The sequence below is a fragment of the Geotrypetes seraphini genome, chromosome 16, assembly GCF_902459505.1.
Source record: "Geotrypetes seraphini chromosome 16, aGeoSer1.1, whole genome shotgun sequence".
NCBI lineage: Eukaryota > Metazoa > Chordata > Amphibia > Gymnophiona > Dermophiidae > Geotrypetes > Geotrypetes seraphini.
The window spans coordinates 54393410-54414020 of NC_047099.1; the positions used below are offsets into that span (position 1 = coordinate 54393410).

A 20611-nucleotide genomic window follows, 5' to 3' on the forward strand; every position below is an offset into this window, starting at 1 on the left:
TCGGGCGACCCGGGGGCGGGGAGGGGGGGAAGTCGCAGGAGAACCAGCACCGAGACGGCGGAAGCGGCGTCACTTCCCGGGCCGGCGCGCGCGAGAGGGGGCTGCCTCGCGCTCACCCGCGACGGCGGCGGCGGGGTGAGCAGGGGGAGGGGAGGTGGCGCTACCGGAGTTCCTTCCCGGGATGGGAGACAGCCGGGGTAAGAGACGGAGGGAATCTGGCTGCAGCGGAATGCGCGTGCGCACACACTGCGCGCATTTTACGCGTGCAAGACAGGCGCACGTGCTGTGCGTACACATATGCTGTGTGTCCCCCCTTGCATAGACACACTTATGCTATGTATGTCCGGCAGTGTCACCTTGCCTAATGCCATATGGGTAAAAAGAAATGTATGCAAAATGTAGATTGTAGCAATGGTGCCAAAGGGTATCCGATAACTGGAACCTCATAGTGACTTAAGCATAGACAACTTCCAGTTTTTGGAACCAATAGTGATCAGTTAAGACCAAACATGTAATATTTCAAACTATTCATGATCCTCAGAGGGCTAGACAACCCAGTCTTCCTTGGATATGGCATTAGATCAGTGGTCTCAAACTCCAACCCTTTGCAGGGCCACACTTTGGATCTGTAGGTACTTGGAGGGCCTCAGAAAAAAAAAAATAGTTAATGTTTTATTAAAGAAATAGACAATTTTGCATGAGGTAAAACTCTTTATAGTTCATAAATCTTTCCTTTTGGCTAAGTCTTTAATAATAATATTGTCATTTATAGCTAAAGAGACATATGATCAAGAAACGGTTTTAGTTTACTTTTGTGGTTATGATAAAACATACCGAGGGCCTCAAAATAGTACCTGGCAGGCCGCGAGTTGAGACCACTGAGTTAAGGGGAACGGTTAATCTGCTGGCTGGGTTGGAGGGCAGAGGGGAGAACAGGACAATCAAGCCATTGTGACATCACTGATGAGGTTGGCTCTTATTGGTGGAATGAGGCATTATGACATCACAATCTCATCTCTGCTTCCCAAAGACAAACGGGATGTCATGGTTACAGTTAAGCCAGTGGTCTCCAACTCAAAACCCTTTGCAGGGCCACATTTTGGATCTGTAGGTACTTGGAGGGCCTCAGAAAAAATAGTTAATGTCTTATTAAAGAAATAGACAATTTTGCATGAGGTAAAACTCTTTATAGTTTATAAATCTTTCCTTTTGGCTAAGTCTTTAATAATAATATTGTCATTTATAGCTAAAGAGACATATGATCAAGAAACTGTTTTATTTTACTTTTGTTATTATGATAAACATACCGAGGGCCTCAAAATAGTATCTGGCAGGCCGCATGTGGCCCCTGGGCTGCGCGTTTGAGACCACTGCATTAGATCCTCTGTTTAAGTAAAGTTAGAATGTCCACAATGTTTCATAAGGATGACAAATTGTAACCTGCCTATTATGGATGTTTGCCTGTAACCTTTTCTGAGCTCTTTGGAGAGAATGGGATTGGAAAGCAAAGTACCTGGTCCTTTTACTAAGGCACGCTAGCCGATTTAGCGCACACTAAATGTTAACGCATCCATTTAGTGTGCGCACGCCTTAGTAAAAGAGGGGGGGGGGTAAATAAATACGTAAAGAGAGAGAGGCTAAGAATGTAGGGTTACCAGAATTCCCAGAGGAGACCTGGCTCCGTCCTGTTCCGTCCCCGCCCCATTCTGCTTCCGCACGAACCTCTTCTCGCCCTCCCTGAGCTCGGGGCCGCGTCGGGAGGGCCTCTGCGCGAAGTCATCTCTTCGACGTCTGCCCTTCAGACGCGGCCTTGAGTTTGGGGGCCTTCCGAAACCCGGACAAACTGACGGGTTTTGGAAATCCCTTTGGGCACCCAGATGGTCCTCTTAAAAAAAAAAAAAAAAAGGGCATGTCCGGGTTTTCTCAGACATCTGGTAACCCTAAGAGAATGTATATCTGTACGTACAGCATAAGTGTGTGCATGACTCACAAACATGGCCTTACTGGGTCAGACCAATGGTCCATCAAGGCCAGTAGCCCATTCTCACGGTGGCCCATCCAGGTCACTAGTACCTGGCCAAACCACAAGAAGTAGCAATATTCCATGCTACCGATCCAGGGCAAGCAGTGTATGTAGATATATAAGGGTTGATTCATAAGTCAAGGCAACTTTTTTTCTCTTGAAAATGCGCTAACACTGGAAATCTAATATATATGAAAGCGAGTGACATGTACTTAATGTTACACTTGCTAGCAGATGAGAGATGAGTGCAGTGGTCCCTGGTAGGGAGAAGCAAAAAACATGACATTTGAAATCATCATTTTACTAAGAAACAAGTAATAAATGTTAGCTCTTTCACTAAACCAAGCATTCAACCAGCTTGAGAGTGAGTATGTTTACCCGTTTACAGTGTTGGGAATGGGAGACTACTTTGAAGGATGTTAACTGTTTGCCTGTGAGGTGTAGGGTTGTCATGTAGGATTATGGCATTGTGTAACAGTTCTGGACGTTTCTCCTGTACTGCATGACGCAGGTGGTACTGAAGAAATGACTTGTAATATACAGTGCATTCACAGTGTGTCCTTCACAAACTGGATGACACACAAGATAATCTAGGAGACTGCTTTGAAGGATTCTAAGTTAAACATCTTGTATGTTATTCATATTGTATACTGTATGCCATGCTTAGATATACATACTTACGCTGTGTATATACATTTGTCACCTTTAGGTATGCACATTTTTTTGCACACATGCTCTCTCTGTATATGTGCACTCATCTTGCCATAAATATACATCTGTATGTCACTCTTAACAGTGGTCTCAAACTCACAGCCTGTCAGGTACTATTTTGAGGCCTTCGGTATGTTTATCATAATCACAAAAGTAAAATAAAACAGTTTCTTGATCATATGTCTCTTTAGCTATAAATGACAATATTATTATTAAGACTTAGCCAAAAGGAAAGATTTATAAACTATAAAGAGTTTTACCTCATGCAAAATTGTCATTTCTTTAATAAGAGATTAACTATTTTTTTTCCTGAGGCCCTCCAAGTACCTACAAATCCAAAATGTGGCCCTGCAAAGGGTTTGAGTTTGAGACCACTGCTCTTAAACATACACACGTGCCACTGATATATTCACTTATGCTATAGGTGCAGATCCTTATGTAATCCTTACACACACAATGAATGCTATATGTTTATATCCACATCACTTTAGCAGTACACGTTTTAATGTTCTGTATATCACCCTTAGGTACACATCGTAAACAGTCTGTCCTATAATTAGACGCATTACAATTTCATGATTAAATTAAAGTGTCTTTTTTCTGTTATTTCTGAGCCATAGATCTTAGAATTCCGCTCGTTACTGTCCTTACGTTCCCGTTCAAGTTCACTCCATCCTATTTGAACCATAAAGTCTGCCCAGCACCATCCTCGTAGTTCCTGTCAAAGCCCTCCCCAGCCCATCTTAAACCGAGTTGCCATATATGGGACACTGATTGTGCAAGTCTGCCTGGTACCGGCCTTAGTTCTTCAATTTATACCATTCATATTCTAATTAGCGGTCCTCTGTGTTCATCCCACACTTTTTAAAATTCCGCCACGGTTTTCCTCTCCGCCACCTCCCTTGAAAGGGCATTCCAGGCATCTACCACCTTCTCTGTGAAAAAGAATTTCCTAACATTACTGCAACCTCAATTTATGCCCTATAATTTTACCAAATTTTTCTTCTCTGGAAAAGATTTGGTTCTACATTAAAAATTTAAATGTCTGTATTAAATCACCCGTATCCCTCCTCTAGTTCTCTAGAGCAGTGTTCTTCAACCACCGGTCCATGGACCAGTGCCGGTCCACAGAAATTTCCTGCCGGTCCACAGGGCCAGCACCTGCATCAGGCCAAAAACAGTGTTCTTCAACCGCCGGTCCACGGTGCGATCGATGCGAGGATCGAACTGGAATATCGGTCGCTAGGTATAGACTTAAGAGGATGGGTCAGCAGGGTGGGCAGACTTGATGGGCTATAGCCCTTTTCTGCCGTCATCTTCTATGTTTCTATCTTCGAGCCAGCTCCCTCTTCCTCACTGATTCAGTGCACAAAGCCACAGGCAGTGGCTCCTACGGGCATCCTGCGCCTGAACCGGAAGCCTTCTCTCTGACGTTGCAACGTCAGAGGGAAGGCTTCCAGATGAGGCACGGGACGTGCAAGGTGCAATTAGTACTATTCTGGGGGCGGGGTCTGGGGTGGAGATTGGGTAGAGATGGGCTGGCCCACAACTTAGCCCCGTGTTCTTCAACCGCCGGTCCACGGACCGATGCCGGTCCATAGAATAATTATTTTATTTCTGCCGGTCCATAGGTGTAAAAAGGTTGAAAAACACTGCTCTAGAGTATACATGTTCAGGTCTTCCAGTCTCTTCTTGTACATCTTTTGGCACAGACACCCCCCCTACCATTTTCATAGCCTTCCTCTGGACCACTTCAAGACCCTCTTTTACTAAGGTGTGCTAAGCAATTAATGCACTTGCTAAACTCTAACGTGTGCATGTTGATCTATGGACGATTTAGCGTTTAGCACGTGCATTAATTGGTTAGCGCACCTTAGTAAAAGAGGGGACAAGTTTTCCTACATTCTTAGCCAGATATGGCCTTTAAAGCTGAGCACAATATTCCAAGTCGGGCCTCACTTATCTTAGCATCTAGAACAGTGGTCTCAAACTCGCGGTCCGCCAGGTACTATTTTGCAGCCCACGGCCTGTACTAGTGCGGCCCGCTCTTTGCAGCGTCTTCCGGCTTCCCCCCCCCGGCCTCCTGCTCTTACATTCAGATGATTACCGCAGCCTGCAGAGAGGATTGCCAGTGCTGTAGCGATCCTTGCAGGCTGCCGTCATCCTCAGCAGCACGTTCCCTCTGCCGCGATCCTGCCCCTGACGTCAGAGGAGGGGCGAGACCACGGCGGAGGGAACGTGCTGTGGGGGCCGGTGGCAGCTTGCAAGGAACACTACAGCACCGGCGATCCTCTCTGAAGGCTGCGGTAATTAGCTGAAACTAAGACCGGGAGGCCAGGGGAGAAGCTGGAGGACGCTGCAAAGAAGGGGGGAACATGCAGGCCTTTGGGGGGGGGGATTTATAAATTATAAAGAATTTTACCTCATGCAAAATAGTCATTTCTTTAATAAATCATTAACTATGTTTTCTGCGGCCCTCCAAGTACCTACAAATCCAAAATGCGGCCCTACAAAGGGTTTGAGACCACTGATCTAAAACCAATCAATGCTTCTTCAATCCTAAGATAAGTCATTCAGAAGATTTGAAATATTTATATATTTTAATTGCACATTCTCAATTTGCATAGATCTGTTTTTATAGAATTAGAACTTAGCACGCATCATCCTGGCACCTAAATTTCAGTGACTCTTTCAGAATTTTCCCCTGTATGATGTATACAGCCCTAATGTGTGTGTATGTGTACTGTATATAGAAAACAAAAAAATTGAATTTTACAATTCCACAAAATGAAATACCAAATTAGAAAAGAAAAGGAATTGTTGAAACCCGATGAACACTGCTTATTAGCTTCTAATGAACCCAGAAAAATGATCTCAAATAATCATTATTCATATATTTGAATTATTTTATAATGGTCTGGAGGGAGAAAAGACCTGACTGGTTGCTTGTCATTACAAGCCGGTTGAATAGGTCTCCCTCCACCTCCATAACTTATTGTGCCTGTTTAGCTTTCAAGATCCTACATGGCATCCTCCCTCCCGTTATCCCTCTCTTCTGGAACTCCTCTAACCCTAATTCCACTAGATCCTCCCCAAAACTGAAACTATCATTCCCCTCTGCAAAAGGTATATCCCGCGTAGGAAAACTAGGAACATCCCTCCCCTTTAGAACCACAGAACTCTGGAACAACCTCACATCCCCGCTCAGAGTTTCAAGCTCCCTCCAATCCTTCCACAAACACCTGAAAACTTGGCTCTTTTCAAAAATCTACCACCTCCCGCTCTTTGGTTCTTTATCTTCCTAGCTCCTTTCCTATAACCCTTCATTGTAGCTCCTTTTCAACCTAACCCTGTAAACCGTGCCGAGCTCTATGCTTGTGGAGATGGCTCGGTATACAAACCTAAGGTTTAGTTTAGTTTAGTGTATATAACTAGCATTTACACCCTTAACTTTAGATGCAAGCACACGTGCCAGGGCAGTGACTGGCGTAAGTCTTCACGCCTAATTGTAGGCAGTTAGGTGGAAAAATGATAGTAAAAATGCCATGCCCCATACCCCTTCCAGGTTCCACATCTCCCTTGAAGTTGCTTGCTCTGGGATATGAGCTGCATCTTGTATATTAGTGATTAAGGGCTGTCACGTGTATAACACAGTAAATGACAGCAGATAATGACCCACATGGTCCGTCCAGTCTGCCGAACAAGATGGCTAGAGCTGCACCTACCATTCTGTGGGCCCCATGGTGTAGGTGACGGGGGGGTGTGCCCTGGGCGCCGGTACCTCGTCTCCTGTCCACCCACTCATCTTTTCAAATCGCAGAACCAGGAAGTGACATCAAAGGGAGGGCCGAGGCAAGCGGCAGTTAGTAAATGCTGCTTGCTGCCGGCAAAGATTTGAAGAGATGAGGAGAGGTGCAGGTGAATGCGCCAAAAGGTATATGTGTGTGTGGAGGGGGAGGGGGGGCAATGTGGTAGAGAAAAGTGCTGGGGAGGGGCACAGCAATGCTGGATGCCAGCACCCCAGGTGCCTCCTTCCTTGCTACGCCACTGAACCTATAGGCAGCTAAACATGATGGAGTCTTGGCTAACCACATATCACCCCCCCCCCCCAAGTTTTGTCGATAGTATTCCAGTTACCAGTCAAGATGTCTTCCCCTCCCCCCTCAGCTGCACAGCGCCCTCAATTTCTTTTCCAGAGATAAATAAGATTTGACATCGATATGTGAACATTTCTTAAGATAGAACTGAATATTTCATGGGGTGTCCTAATTTTTTCACATGACTATATATATTATATGTTATAAGCCATATAGTACACATCCAGTGGATATTATGGTTTATAAATTTTAATAAATGAAACGGTGACAGGGAGTTGGAATCTAGAGGAAAACTGGCTATTTAGTATTACTATACTTTTGATTATTGATTCAAAGAAACCTTGCAGCTAAAAAGAAGCAGCCATGGGGTGTGTATCAATACAGGTAACCTGATTATTTACCCCTTTGTGTGTATATAAGTGTTTTATATATACAGACTCCCAATATATGTACACACCAAGATAGCACCGTCCTTCTGAGTGTTTATTCTGCTCTAACTCCGTGTTGTGTGTTGCCTGCTCCTGCTGGGGTATACTTAGCATGTTTTACACCCATGTCCTTTGGATCTGTTAAAGCATATTTGGCCGGCTGTATATTTTGCTACATGTGATAACATCTGTACTGTTATATAGTAGACTATGTATATTGGAATGTTTGTGATATGCACACAGTTGCATGCTTGCAGTGCATGGCTGGGTTGGCTAGGTGTAGGTATGTCATAGCATCCCCTGGAATCTATATGCATTATGTCGCCGGTCCAAGATGTATGTGAATTGGCTGATGAGTCAGTTAGTGCCAGTAATTGTCACCAGTTTGATTTTGTACATAAGAATTGCCGCTGCTGGGCCAAACCAGTGGTCCATCGTGCCCAGCAGTCCGCTCATGTGGCGGCCCTTAGGTCAAAGACCAGGGTCCTATTTGAGTCTAGCCATACTGGGACAGAGCGAAGGTCTGTCAAGCCCACTATCCTGTTTGCAACAGTGGCTATCCCAGATCCCAAGTTCGCCTTCCCCTCGCTAAAACTATGTCATCTCAAAAGATTCCTAGACAAAACCTTCGCCTTCCAGGCGGCTAAGCTGAACCCATGGCTAGTCCAAATAGTACTCGAGGCTCCCACCTATCTCGGCTTCAGAAAATTACTCAAAACGCACCTATTCCGCGAGCAGGACCCTTAATCCCCCCCTTACTCCAGCAATAAATCCTCAACCCCCCCCCTCTTATTGCTCTTCTCCTTCCTTCTTGATCTCCCTTTCTCTACCTTACCTTCTATCCTCTCCCTCATTACTGCTTGCATTTCTGATAAAATGTTTGTAAATCTGCGTGTCATCGCGGATCTTAATTAACTGATGTAAACCGCCTAGAACTCGCTGGGTATGGCGGTATATAAGAATAAAATTATTATTATTATAAAACAGATTTTCTGCTGCTTATCCTGGGAATAAGCAGTGGATTTCCCTAAACCATCTCAATAATGGCCTATGGACTTCTCTTTTAGGAAATGATCCACACCCTTTTTTAAACCTTGCTAAGTTAACTGATCTCACCACATTCTCCGGCAATGAACTCCAGAGTTTAATAACATGATGAGTGAAGAAAAATTTTCTCTGGTTTGTTAGAATAATAATAGCTTTATTTTTATATACCGCTATATCACAAACAGTTCAAAGCGGTTTACAGAGGAAAAGCGATTCGCATCTACCCTTTCCACTCCACTCAGTATTTTACAGACCTCTATCATCACCCCTGAGCCGTCTCTTCTAATCTAATCTAATCTAAACCTTAAGTTTATATACCGCATCATCTCCATGAGAATGGAGCTCGACACGGTTTACAAGAACTTAAAATAGTGGGTAGAGAAGAAATGTGTAGAAGGGGGGAGAGAAAGGGGGGAAGGATAGAGCTACAATTTGCTGAAAAGCCAGGTTTTCAGTTGTTTGCGGAATAACTGAAGGGAGCTCAGGTTCCGCAGCGGGGTGGTGAGGTCGTTCCAAAGACCTGTGATTTTGAAGAGAAGGGATTTTCCCAGTTTGCCTGAATAGTGGATGCCGCGTGGAGAAGGGAAGGCTAGTTTAAGCCTTTGGGCAGTTCTGGAGGAGTCGGGACTGGAGGAGTTGAAAGACAGTGGGATAAGAGGAGGCAGGATTCCGTGAATGATCTTGAAAGCCAGGCAGGAACATTTGAAATGGATTCTGGAGATTATTGGGAGCTTCTCCAAGCTGAAGAGCCCTAACCGCATACATCTTGCTAGGCGCTATTCTGAAACGTGTGCCCAATCCCCATAGCGTGCAACCCAAAAAGGGGGTGCAGCCGTGGGAGGTGCTGGGTGGGTCATGGCGTTCCTAAAATTAGCATGCAGTGTTATAGAATATATCCAGATGTTTTGGTGATGTTTCCCGTATGCCAGGACCCCATGACATCTTGTTCCACATTGACTGACACAGCTCAATCAATAGGAAAGGAATTGGGACTTGGGTACTGCCTTTTGGTATTCGTACAACCACACTCAAAGTGGTTTACATACAGGTACTTCATGCATTTTCCCTCTCTGTCCCGGTGGGCTCACAATCTATCCCCTTTCAATTTCTCTTAGTGCCCCCTTGTACTTGTGGATCCCCTTAGTTTGAAAAATCTGTCCCTGTTTACTTTCTCTATGCCTTTCAGGATCTTGAAGGTTTCTATCATGTCTCCCCTGGAGAAGCGGAGACTTAGGGGAGACATGATAGAAACCTTCAAGATCCTGAAAGGCATAGAGAGAAAGTAGACAGGGACAGATTTTTCAAACTAAGGGGAACCACAAGTACAAGGGGGCACTCGGAGAAATTGAAAGGGGACAGGTTTAGAACAAACGCTAGGAAGTTCTTTTTCACCCAGAGGGTGGTGGATACATGGAATGTGCTTCCAGAGGCCGTGGTAGACAGGAGCACTGTACAGGGCTTCAAAGAAGGTTTGGATTGGTTCCTAGAGGACAAAGGGATTGAGGGGTATAGATAGGTGTAGATATGGGTTGTAGGGATAGGAGTAGAGGTAAGTTACAGGAATAGGAGTAGAGATAAGTTATAGAGCTAGTCAGGGACCACTGCTCAGGCAATGGGCCTGATGGGCTGCCGCGCGAGCGGACCGCTGGGCGAGATGGACCTCTGGTCTGCCTCAGCGGAGGCAACTTCTTATGTTCTTATGTACCTGGGGCAGTGGAGGATTAAGTGACTTGCCCAGGGTCACTGGGATCACTGCAGGGTTTGAACCCACAACCTCAGGATGCTGCCACTGTGCCACACTCCTCCAATACAACTTCAGAAGTGAGCCAAGTATAGAACAGTGAAGCCATTGTGACATCACTGATGAGGTCGGCTCTTAGGCATTGGTAGAATGAGGCATTATGACATCAGGGAAAGGGCCCGGTGGGCTCCCTGTCTATCTAATGTACCTGGGGCAGTGGAGGATTAAGTGACTTGCACAGTGTCACAGAAAGCAGCTTGGGATTTAAACCCACAACCTCAGGGTGTTGAGGCAGTCGCTCTAACCACTATGCCACAATAGCACCTCATTCCTGGCCTGCCCGGCACCACCCCTATGTTCTCCATGCAAATTCCGAACTGGTTAGGGAAGGCCAGGACAGAGTTAGGGTAGCGTGATATTCAGTCCTCTAACCGGCTAAGCAAGCACAAAGTTAGAGCAGCAAAACAGTCCTGACTTAATGCGCCAAGGTAGCTGGACACCAGTCTGAATATTGTCTGGTGCCCAGTTAACTTCCAAGTCAATTGACATACTCAGTGCTGTGCATACCCTGGCATTCAATATGTAGGAATGGAAGCAGCTTATAAGCCGCTTATCGCCAGGGGTTGAATATTATCCCCATAGTTATTAAAATGTGATATTAACTGCTTTGCTATGTTAAGATGACTCTCGTACCATATAGACCAGGGATCTCAAAGTCCCTCCTTGAGGGCCGCAATCCAGTCGGGTTTTCTAGATTTCCCCCATGAATAGGCCTTGAAAGCAGTGCATGCGCAAAGATCTCATGCATATTCATTGGGGAAATCCTGAAAACCCGACTGGATTGCGGCCCTCAAGGAGGGACTTTGAGACCCCTGATATAGACACAGCTCTGCTGATACCTACCATTCCTGCACCACAGACCTCCTGTATACTGAGCCCATCATCATCCTCCTCTTTGAGATGATAATACAATACAGCCCCATTTAATATAGCTTTGCATCAGCTATTAGTTATATATTATTTGTTACATGATCACGTGCATTGTGTAATTCATTCTTCTGCTGTATATGACTTGCTGGGGTTTTCCCCCCCTCCTGTGACTCATATGCCACGTGTATGGGGTTGTGAGAAAAGGCAGGATATAAGTTTCTAAATGAAGTGAAATCTGACCCAACATGTCTCACTCCTGGCGTGCTGGTTCTTTACTCTCCCTTTTCTCTCCCTCTCTCTCCACAGACTGCAGGAGCCCAGACAGTTCCTCGGTGAGTCCCCCTCAGCTGCAGCACAGAGTCCCCTGCCCCTCTCCGCCGCTGCCCCTTGGTCCTCTTCATCCTTCCATGATTGGATCTGCCATGACCTCATCCATGAACTCCCCCCTGGGAAGCCTGGGATCCCCTTTCCCTGTCATCAGCTCCTCACTTGGCTCACCTGGCCTGCCAGCCACACCCTCCATTGGCTACGGACCTGTCAGCAGCCCCCAGGTAAGTGAGGGCTGTGTGGAATGACCCTCCCCTCCTGGCACTCTCATCTCCGTTCCATCTCTGTTTGCACCTTGTAAAGAAACAGGACCCTGGAATCTGTGATTTATTTTTCTGTCAGGTCCCTTCTTTATTATAAAGCATATGGGGACAGACTTAAAGATCTCAGTATGTATACTTTGGAAGAAAGGGGAGATATGATACAGACATTTAAATACCTCCTTGGCCGAAATGTACAGGAAGCGAGTCAATTGAAAGGAAGCTCTGGAATGATGGGGCATAGGATGAAGAAGGAATGTGTTAAGACTCAGGAGTAACCTATAGAAATACTTCTTTACCAAAAAGGTGGTGGATGACTGAAATGACCTCCTGGTGGAGGTAGTGAAGACGAAGACCGTATTTGAATTCAAGAAAGGCTTGGACAAGTACATAGGATCTCTAAGGGAGCAGAAGAGGTAGTGGATGGTATTGGATGGGCAGACTGGGTAGGCCATATGTTTTTTTCTATGTTTATCTGATATCACACGGCAGAGTCTGTAGAATATTAACATATATTTATATTTTTAAAAAATTTTCATGGAGTACATGCATTTCCAATCAACATAGTGTAGAAATACAAAAGCCATTGCAGTAGTCTACAGAAAATGAAATAATTGATAACAACCAGAACAAATCTCTTGGCCATCTCATCGAAAAGAAAGAAAATCTGAAACACTTTCACAATTTGCAACAGTGTAACATTACCACTAAGTTCATCTGGGAGCTTATTCCACCAGGTTGTCCCTACTATACTAAAAGGCTTTTACTCTAGCCCCCCATCTTACACTTTTTGGGGGGTTTGGAATTGCAAGAAAAAAATTCCTTTCTAATGACCATGAGGAATGCAACCATTTACGTAACAGTTGTGGCCTTTGATACTGAAGAGTCCTAAAAGACAGGCATCCAGTATGTTGTACGATGAAGGTTGAAAGAGTGAACATTTCTTCCTTTGAACAGTAAGGGTTGGATCCACTCAGAATCCTGCTGGAAATCTGAATTGAAAACAAACACAGTGGGAAGGGCCATAAAAATAGGGGCATGAAAACAGAACTCTCTTTGTTGGGAAAACTCACATCAATCCCAGAAGATTAGCTCCATACACTGGCCATGTTTTGGCGTTATTGCTTTCATCAGGAGTCCATGAGTACTGAGATGATATAAATGTGGCAAATGATAAAAAGTATACCATCTTCCTTTTCATTGAAGCTTCGAACCATGGAATGCCTTGCCTGGAATCCTGTGGTTCTGTGCGAGGAGGATGAATTTTAAGAAAATGCTGAAAACTCAATTTTTTGCCAATGCTATTTTATGCTAAGGTATATTTCAGTGGATAATTGCCTTTTAGAACTCTTTTGACAGTAATGTATGATTGAATTTGTGCTCTGTCCCTGTTTATCACAGGGACAATTAATGATGTTGTTTAGAGGTGGAAGGTGGAAGATGATGTCTTTCTTCTCAAGGGACCCTCGACCATAAGAGGACATCCGCTCAAACTCAGGGGAGGGAAGTTTCGTGGAGACGCCAGGAAGTACTTCTTCACGGAGAGAGTGATTGAGCATTGGAACAAGCTTCCAGTGCAGGTGGTCGAGGCACGCATCATCCCAGACTTCAAGAACAAATGGGATACCTATGTAGGATCCCTACGAGGGTCATGCCAAAGGATAGGGTCACTAGGGTATGACTTGAATGAGCAGGTCAGTAGAGTGACAGTATAATTACAATTATACTTTAGGGGGTCAGTAGACTTAAGAGGGTGGGTAAATGGTGTGGGCAGACTTAATGGGCTGTAGCCCTTATCTGCCGTCATCTTTCTATGTTTCTATGTTGTAATCACAGGGAAACAAAGTTTTATGTATGTGATATGGAAACCGCATAGTTGTATGTGGTATATACATTTTTAAATAAATAAAGTCATGTTTTTATAAATAAGGTGGAACGGCGAATTCCAGCATTAGGATCTGAAAACTTTCTTCATTCTCCAGTGTGACCTGTCTTGTTTATAAAAGCACAACTGAATTTTGTTTATATCTGGTGATACTTGGGTCGTGCGTTTGGAGTCACCTTTTTTTTGTGGTACAACCAAAGCGGTTTACAGTACTTTCTCTGGCCTTAGTGGGCTCACAATCTAGATTTTGTACCTGGGGCAAGTGAAGTGACTTATCCAAGGTCATAAGCAACTACGGTGGTATCACAGTTACTTAGCCCTGGATTGCTATCCGGTGGTTGCAGACTTTTCACAAGTCCAGATTTTGACTAGTGATAACATCCAAGAAAGGTCTCTTAATTATTTCTTGTACATATCCTGATTGCCCGCATCATCTGATCTCAGGGCTCACAGCTCGGGAATCCCATATTCTGCATCTCGGGTGTCTTTATCACTTTGTCAGTGGATATACTATTGCAATTCTATTTACTGTGGTGCATCTGAAAAGGTCCTTCCTTACCAGCTTACAGCTGTTTCAAAATACAGCTACTAGACTAATCTTTAAGGTTAGAAAATTTGAAAGGATTTCGCCTCTTTCGCACTGGCTTCCAATTAGATGCAGGATTAAGTTTAAGGTATCTTGTCTAGTACATAAGGCTTTATATGGTAATGCTCCAAAACAATTAATCTCTCTTTTATGCATTACAACTAATTTTACTCCTACACTGATTAACTGTAGCTTTAAATGTCAGTTTCCAACTGTTTTTAGAGTAATGAGGAAGAATCAACTGGTACGATTGTTTTCTTATCAGGCAGTTCAGATGTGGAACAGTCTTCCTTTAAAAATAAGAAGCCTGAATTCATATATTATTTTTCATAAAGTTATAAAGACCTATTTTTTAAAAAAATAAATGTTATTCTTGATACTTATCTCTTTGTACAATAACGTTTAAGTACATGTGCTTCCTTTAAGGTAGGGTTCTTGTTGTAATCCGCTCTGAATCTGAATTGAAAAATAAGACTACTGATTCGATTAGATTTCCAACTGTTTCTGATTCTCAAGATCATCCAGAGTTTTGTAGTGACCTGAAAATTATTATTATTAATTTTTTTTTTGGCTTAGCAAAGAGGGGGGAGGTGAAGGGTGTCATCCTACGTCAGTTCTGTACAGGGAAGGTAGAAAGATCCAAGAGACACAGGTTCCAGCTCTTGTCCTACTGTAACAGAGACTCCTGTAATGTTCAGCGGTAACTCAAGTTGCATTTCATTGTACTCCTCCAGTTTCTCACCCCCCAATTTCGTTTGCCCCACCTCACTTCCTCTCTTTTCTCTCTGTCCCACCTTCTCTCTCTTCCCCCATCTCCAAGAACTGTCTTCCTTCTCATTTGCCCGTTTTTGTATCTGTAGATCAATTCCACTGTGAATCTTTCTGGCCTGCACACAGTCAGTAGCTCAGATGACGTGAAGCCGCCCATTGGAATGAGGGGTCTCCCTTCACACCCCCACACTGGCACCATGTCCGGAAAACGTCTGTGTGCTATCTGTGGAGACAGGTCTTCAGGTAAAGATGGAGGGGAGGGGAAGGACATGGCTATGCTTTCTTGTGGGTGATTCCCATGCTCTCTCACTATGGGGCTGTCTCGTATCTCCTCATTTACATTTCTTTGGACTCTCTCTTTCCAAATTTCCAAGTTAATTAGATATTTGATATACTGTCTATCAGGTACTAGCTAAACGGTTTACAATAAATAATATATAAAAACGTACAGTATAAAATGAAATAAAATAATGACAAGTAAAATTAACTATAAAGAGGGGATTTGAGGGCTGACAAAAACTAGCGAGACGGGAAGGAAAGGACACAAGGGAGTGAAAAATACATTGCGATATAAATTAAAGCAAAAGGAGGTGAGTGGGGAATGGAAAATACAAGAGGGAAGGGGTCGCTTCTAAGGAAGCGTTTTGTTGTTGAAAAGGCTTTCAAATATTAGAGGCGTCTTTAAAGAGAAAAGTTTTGATTTTGGATCGGAATTTTTCCAGAGAGGGTTCTAGTTTGATCTGAGGGGGAAGGGCGTTGCAAAGCGCAGGAGCGGTGACGGAAAAAAATCAGCTTTTGGAAGGAGTCGTTAAATATTTTGTGAGAGGATGGAATCACTAACAGATTCCGATTGTTGGAGCATGGCATTCGGGTAGAAGAGTAAGAGATCAGATGTTTATCAAGAAAAGCTGGGATGTTTGCATGTTTTATTTTGAGGGTAAAAAGGAGAATTTTGAAGGTGATGTGGTACAAGATAGGTAGCCAGTGGGTGTCGCGAAGGAGGGGAGTGACATGATTGAATGTTTTTGCTTTATAGATAAGTTTAACTGCTGTGTTTTGCAAAATTTGTAATTGTCAGACTTTTTTTTCTGCCTAATGCCTTGGTATGGTGAGTTGACGTAGTCAATATGTGAGATTGCAAGAGAATGAATGAGTGTGTTTATAGAGGGGGGGGGTCGAGGAACGAAGTCATCGAGCGTATAAGTTTTAATTTGTAAGAGCACTTCTGAACGACTGAACTGATTTGTTCATAGAAGGTTAAATTTTGAGCCAAGATTCTTCCTAGTATTTTGATTTTTGTATCCATCTGAACCGGTTTGGAATCTTGCTTATAGGCAGAGATAGATCCTCTTTCTTGGTGGTAGGAAAAAGTATGCATTTTGGTTTTGTGATATTCAGTGCAAGCATATTATGATGGAGCCAGGTGCTAATTTTGGTCAGTGTGAGATTTATCTCTTTCTCTCTTTGGATCTGATTTTTTTGTTTCTTCTCCTGGTTCCATCTCTCAAACTATCAAATTTATTTATTTCCCCCTCCCCTTTTTACTAAGCCATGGTAGAGGGTTCTACTTCGGCCTAGAGCGCTAAATGCTCCAATGCTCATAGAATTTCTATGAGCGTCGGAGCATTAAGGGAATATTCTATAAATGACGCTGAAGCTTAAGTGCCAGTAGGTGCCCTACTGGTGCCCAAGTTAATAGAGAAACACTGTTTAAAGCGCCTACCACTATGGGCCTGGCTAATGCCAGGAATGGCATTGGGCGCGATTCAAGGCTTAGGTAGATGCCAGAAATGTAGGCCTGGAAAACCCTGGCCTGCATTTTCGGCGCCTTTCTGTCCCTGGATGCATGGTTCTCTCTCCGGTGCCGTCTTGTGATTGACCACACGATCGATGGCTGCTTTTTAGACTGCTGCCGATATTGGCGTCTTATCGAGAATCTGGGCCTTAGCATTCCGGGCTGTGGTACAAACCTCTACCACAGCTTAGAGGCCACATTACAGTAAAGATGTGCGCAGAATTGAATCGGTTCAGCGGACGGCCACCAGGATGATCTCGGGGCTCAAGGGTCTCTCGTACGAAGAGAGACTGAACAAATTGCAGCTCTACACTCTCGAGGAACGTATGGAGAGGGGAGACATGATCGAAACATTTAAGTACCTCACGGGACGTGTCAAAGTGGAAGATGATATTTTCTTTCTCAAGGGACCCTCGGCCACAAGAGGGCACCCGCTCAAACTCAAGGGCGGAAAATTTCATGGCGACACCAGAAAGTATTTCTTCACAGAGAGAGTGGTTGATCATTGGAACAAGCTTCCAGTGCAGGTGATCGAGGCAGACAGCGTGCCAGACTTTAAGAATAAATGGGATACCCATGTGGGATCCCTACGAGGGTCAAGATAAGGAAATTGGGTCATTAGGGCATAGACAGGGGGTGGGTAAGCAGAGTGGGCAGACTTGATGGGCTGTAGCCCTTTTCTGCCGTCATCTTCTATGTTTCTATTTAATAGGATTTATTTACCGCTAGTTTGAAGACATTCACCCAAGATATTATACAGCATAAATAAGCTGAACAAAGACATTTACAGCAGTAAAAATATTCAAATAACAGATTATGCTATTTACAAGGTCAATACCATTTATATAATAACTTCTTATTAGACAGCATACGGTGTAAGTGGAGGCAGAAGATAGAAATAAGAGTGACTAACTTAAGGAAAAAATTGCATGCGGACACTAAAAAGGTGCAGAAAATTATAAGCAAGTCCTGCAAGGGTAAGAAAACAAAAAGGCAGCCGGTCCACTAGATCCACCATGGGGCAAATCACACAAAATCCAAATGTAAGGTCTTTATTAAAAAAACCTCCCAGGAACACAAGGATCTGCCTGACGTGGCTGTGTTTCGCCTATATGGCTGCATCGGGGGCAAACCAGTTGGTGAAAAGCACCCGAAAAATACCAAAACTCTTAAGTACAAATGAGCCTAGTCTTTGTGTGTGTGGTGTGGGACTAGCCCGTTAGCTGCTTCTTCCATTAAAGGGTTGGGAGAGGAGCCAAGCTTTTGCCTGCTTCCTGAAGCAGAGAGAGTTTTGTGTTCATGCAGTTTCCCCCCCCCTCCTTCCTCTTGCTGACTTTCTCATGCTTTCTTCCCTCTCTGTCCCAGGAAAACATTACGGTGTGTATAGCTGCGAGGGCTGTAAGGGATTCTTCAAGAGAACGATTCGGAAGGATCTGACCTACACATGTCGAGATAGTAAAGACTGCATCGTAGACAAAAGGCAGCGCAATCGCTGTCAGTACTGTCGTTATCAGAAGTGCCTGGCTTCAGGCATGAAAAGAGAAGGTAAGATCCCTCTGCTTCATCTCTCTTTCTAGTGCACTGTTTTATCTAATCTAACAATTTGTGAGTTGCTCTATGCCAGGGCTGCCCAAGTCCAGTTCTCGAGATCTACTGCCCGGCCAGGTTTTCAGGATTTCCACAATGAATATGCATGAGAGAGATTTGCCTGCACTGCCTTCTTGGTGTGCAAATCTCTCTCATGCATATTCATTGTGGATATCCTGAAAACCTGGCCTGCCAGTAGATCTCGAGGACCGGACTTGGGCTCTATGCCTAAGCAGGTTCAAGGTGACCTACAATTCTAGGGTAGGGAGAGAAAGAGAGAAGGGAGAGGAGGAGGGGGGGTAGTAATGAAGGGATTTCGGTACAATTTACATTGGAAGGAATTAAATCTCCAAGTCAGAACATGCTACTGATTGTCAATGGAGTATATTGCCTTGAAGAGAAGAGTCTTCATTTTTTTCCTGAAATTTGAGATAACATGGTTCGGTTTTGATAGCAGTTGGGAGGCTGTTCCAAATCTTCAGATGCCGGAACCTTTCTGAACCTGACGTTTTGGTCACAAGTTGCCAAAGCAGTAAAAGACTTAGCCAAATGCCGAAGAGAAGTAACCAGTGCAATTTCTGGTGCTTCTGAGCTTTTGTCTAGTCTGGGGACATGAGATAACATTATATATTTAAAAAAAAATTATAAATGCTCCATCCTACAATTCTAGGTAATTTACAATAAAAGATGCATAATAAAATAGCAAACTCAGCATAAAACTAAGAGCAATCACATCAGTGTCCTACAACAAAGACTACATAATTCTTATAATTATTCTTATAATTTTACTGATGCAGTTTCCCTTTCTGCTGTTCTCTTTCCCCCAGGATCAGTTTTCCTCCTCGTGCTTTTTTTATGGTATATCTTTTAATTTTCTCTTTTAACATTGAGAAATGTGCACTAGGGACAAATTGGTTCCCATTCCCGCAGGAACTCAATTTCCCCATCCGGTCCCCTTGAGTTTTGTCGCTGTCGCTGCCCCATTCCTGTAAGCTCTGCCTTAACCGCACAAGCCTCGAACACTTGATTTTAAAGTGTTCGAGGCTTGGGCAGATGAGGATGGAGCTTGCGAGGACAGGATATGTACATTTTGTATAGTGCTATAACCTAGGGCTCTTCCAGTGTTCTCTGTTTATTCTTTTCCCAAAATGTTATCTGTTACTATAAACTACTGAGATCTGTTTGATCGGCGGCATATTCAATAAAGGTGAAATGTTGCTGCTACTGAGATCGAATCACCAAAACAGGACCGGACAAACACCTTCATGATGAGAATGAAAATCCATACATAAAAATAATGAGGAAGAGAAGCCACCAACCCGGAATATGGAATCAGATGGAATCTTTATTGGGTCTGGACTTAACACGTGTTTTGGCACCTAAGTGCCTTTTTCAAGAGTCTACAAATTTAACATATTAGTAAAACATATAAATATATAATATAAGGACATGTTTTCTGTACGGTGAGTAGTAGGGGAAGCAGCCTAGTTCTGCCCTGGAGCTTCCCTTTCTCTTTTGTGTCTCACTTGTCTTTCTTCCTCTTTCTTCCAGCGGTACAGGAGGAGCGGCAGCGAGGCCGAGATCGGGATGGAGACATTGAGTACAGCAGCTCCGTTAACGAGGATATGCCTGTGGAGAAGATTCTGGAGGCTGAGCTCTCTGTGGAGCAGAAAACGGATCAAAGTGTGGATGGGTCTGGGAGTGGTGGAAGCTCGGTGAGTGATGTGATATAATTCAGGAGAAACTATTCTTTTGTCCACGTGTCGGGGTGGGGAGCAGATCAGTGGGTGAGAATGTATAATCATTAAAAGACTGCTTTTTGCCCAAATGGCAGGGGGAAAACTACTTTTGGATATGTGTAATTTGGTGGGTGATGTTACATAATGTGGGAAAGACCATTCTACGTTCATGGAGTAAGGTGGTATAATCTGCAGAGTAGGAAGAAGGTAGGTTTTTAGTGAGTGATGTGGTATAACACACACACACACACACACACTCACACTCTCACTCACACATTCACACACACTCACACTCTCTCTCTCTCCTGTGGGAGACATATATATTAGAGACCTGATTTAAGTTTCATGCATCTTTTGCCCTACATTTTTATGAAGCTACTTACCTGTAATGGATTCTCCATGGATAGCAGGATAATTCAGTCACGCACTGATGAAGTCCGGGACCGATTTGCTCTCCCACAACTCAGAAGAACATTTTAAAAGAGATTCCTCTATGTAAGTGCCAGTAGCCTTCCACCTCTAAACCGTCTTTCTTCGTCAGCATGGTTCTTAGCTTTGCTGGATTCATCTGTGAGGGGATGGTAGTGGTGGTGCTGAGGACTGCATGGTTGAATTATCCTGCTGTCCATGGAGAAGTACTAGTTCAGGTAAATAACCTAATTTTCTTGTTGGACAGGTAAGATG

At 43.9% G+C, this 20611-nt stretch overlaps 1 protein-coding gene across 2 annotated transcripts in view; it reads left to right on the plus strand.

Annotated features, from left to right (window-relative positions):
• The first annotated feature begins 11 nt into the window (after positions 1-11).
• Positions 12-20611, plus strand: part of RXRB (retinoid X receptor beta) — a 31255-nt gene continuing 10655 nt past the window's right edge. The window contains exons 1-5 of one of the 2 annotated variants that reach the window (XM_033923848.1): positions 12-135; positions 11284-11528; positions 14896-15049; positions 17967-18146; positions 19740-19903. In XM_033923848.1, coding sequence (XP_033779739.1) covers positions 11385-11528; positions 14896-15049; positions 17967-18146; positions 19740-19903 — 642 coding nt within the window. In that variant the 5' untranslated portion in view covers positions 12-135; positions 11284-11384. Of the gene's footprint in view, positions 198-11283; positions 11529-14895; positions 15050-17966; positions 18147-19739; positions 19904-20611 lie in introns of both variants that reach the window. The other variant, XM_033923847.1, reaches the window with a different exon arrangement.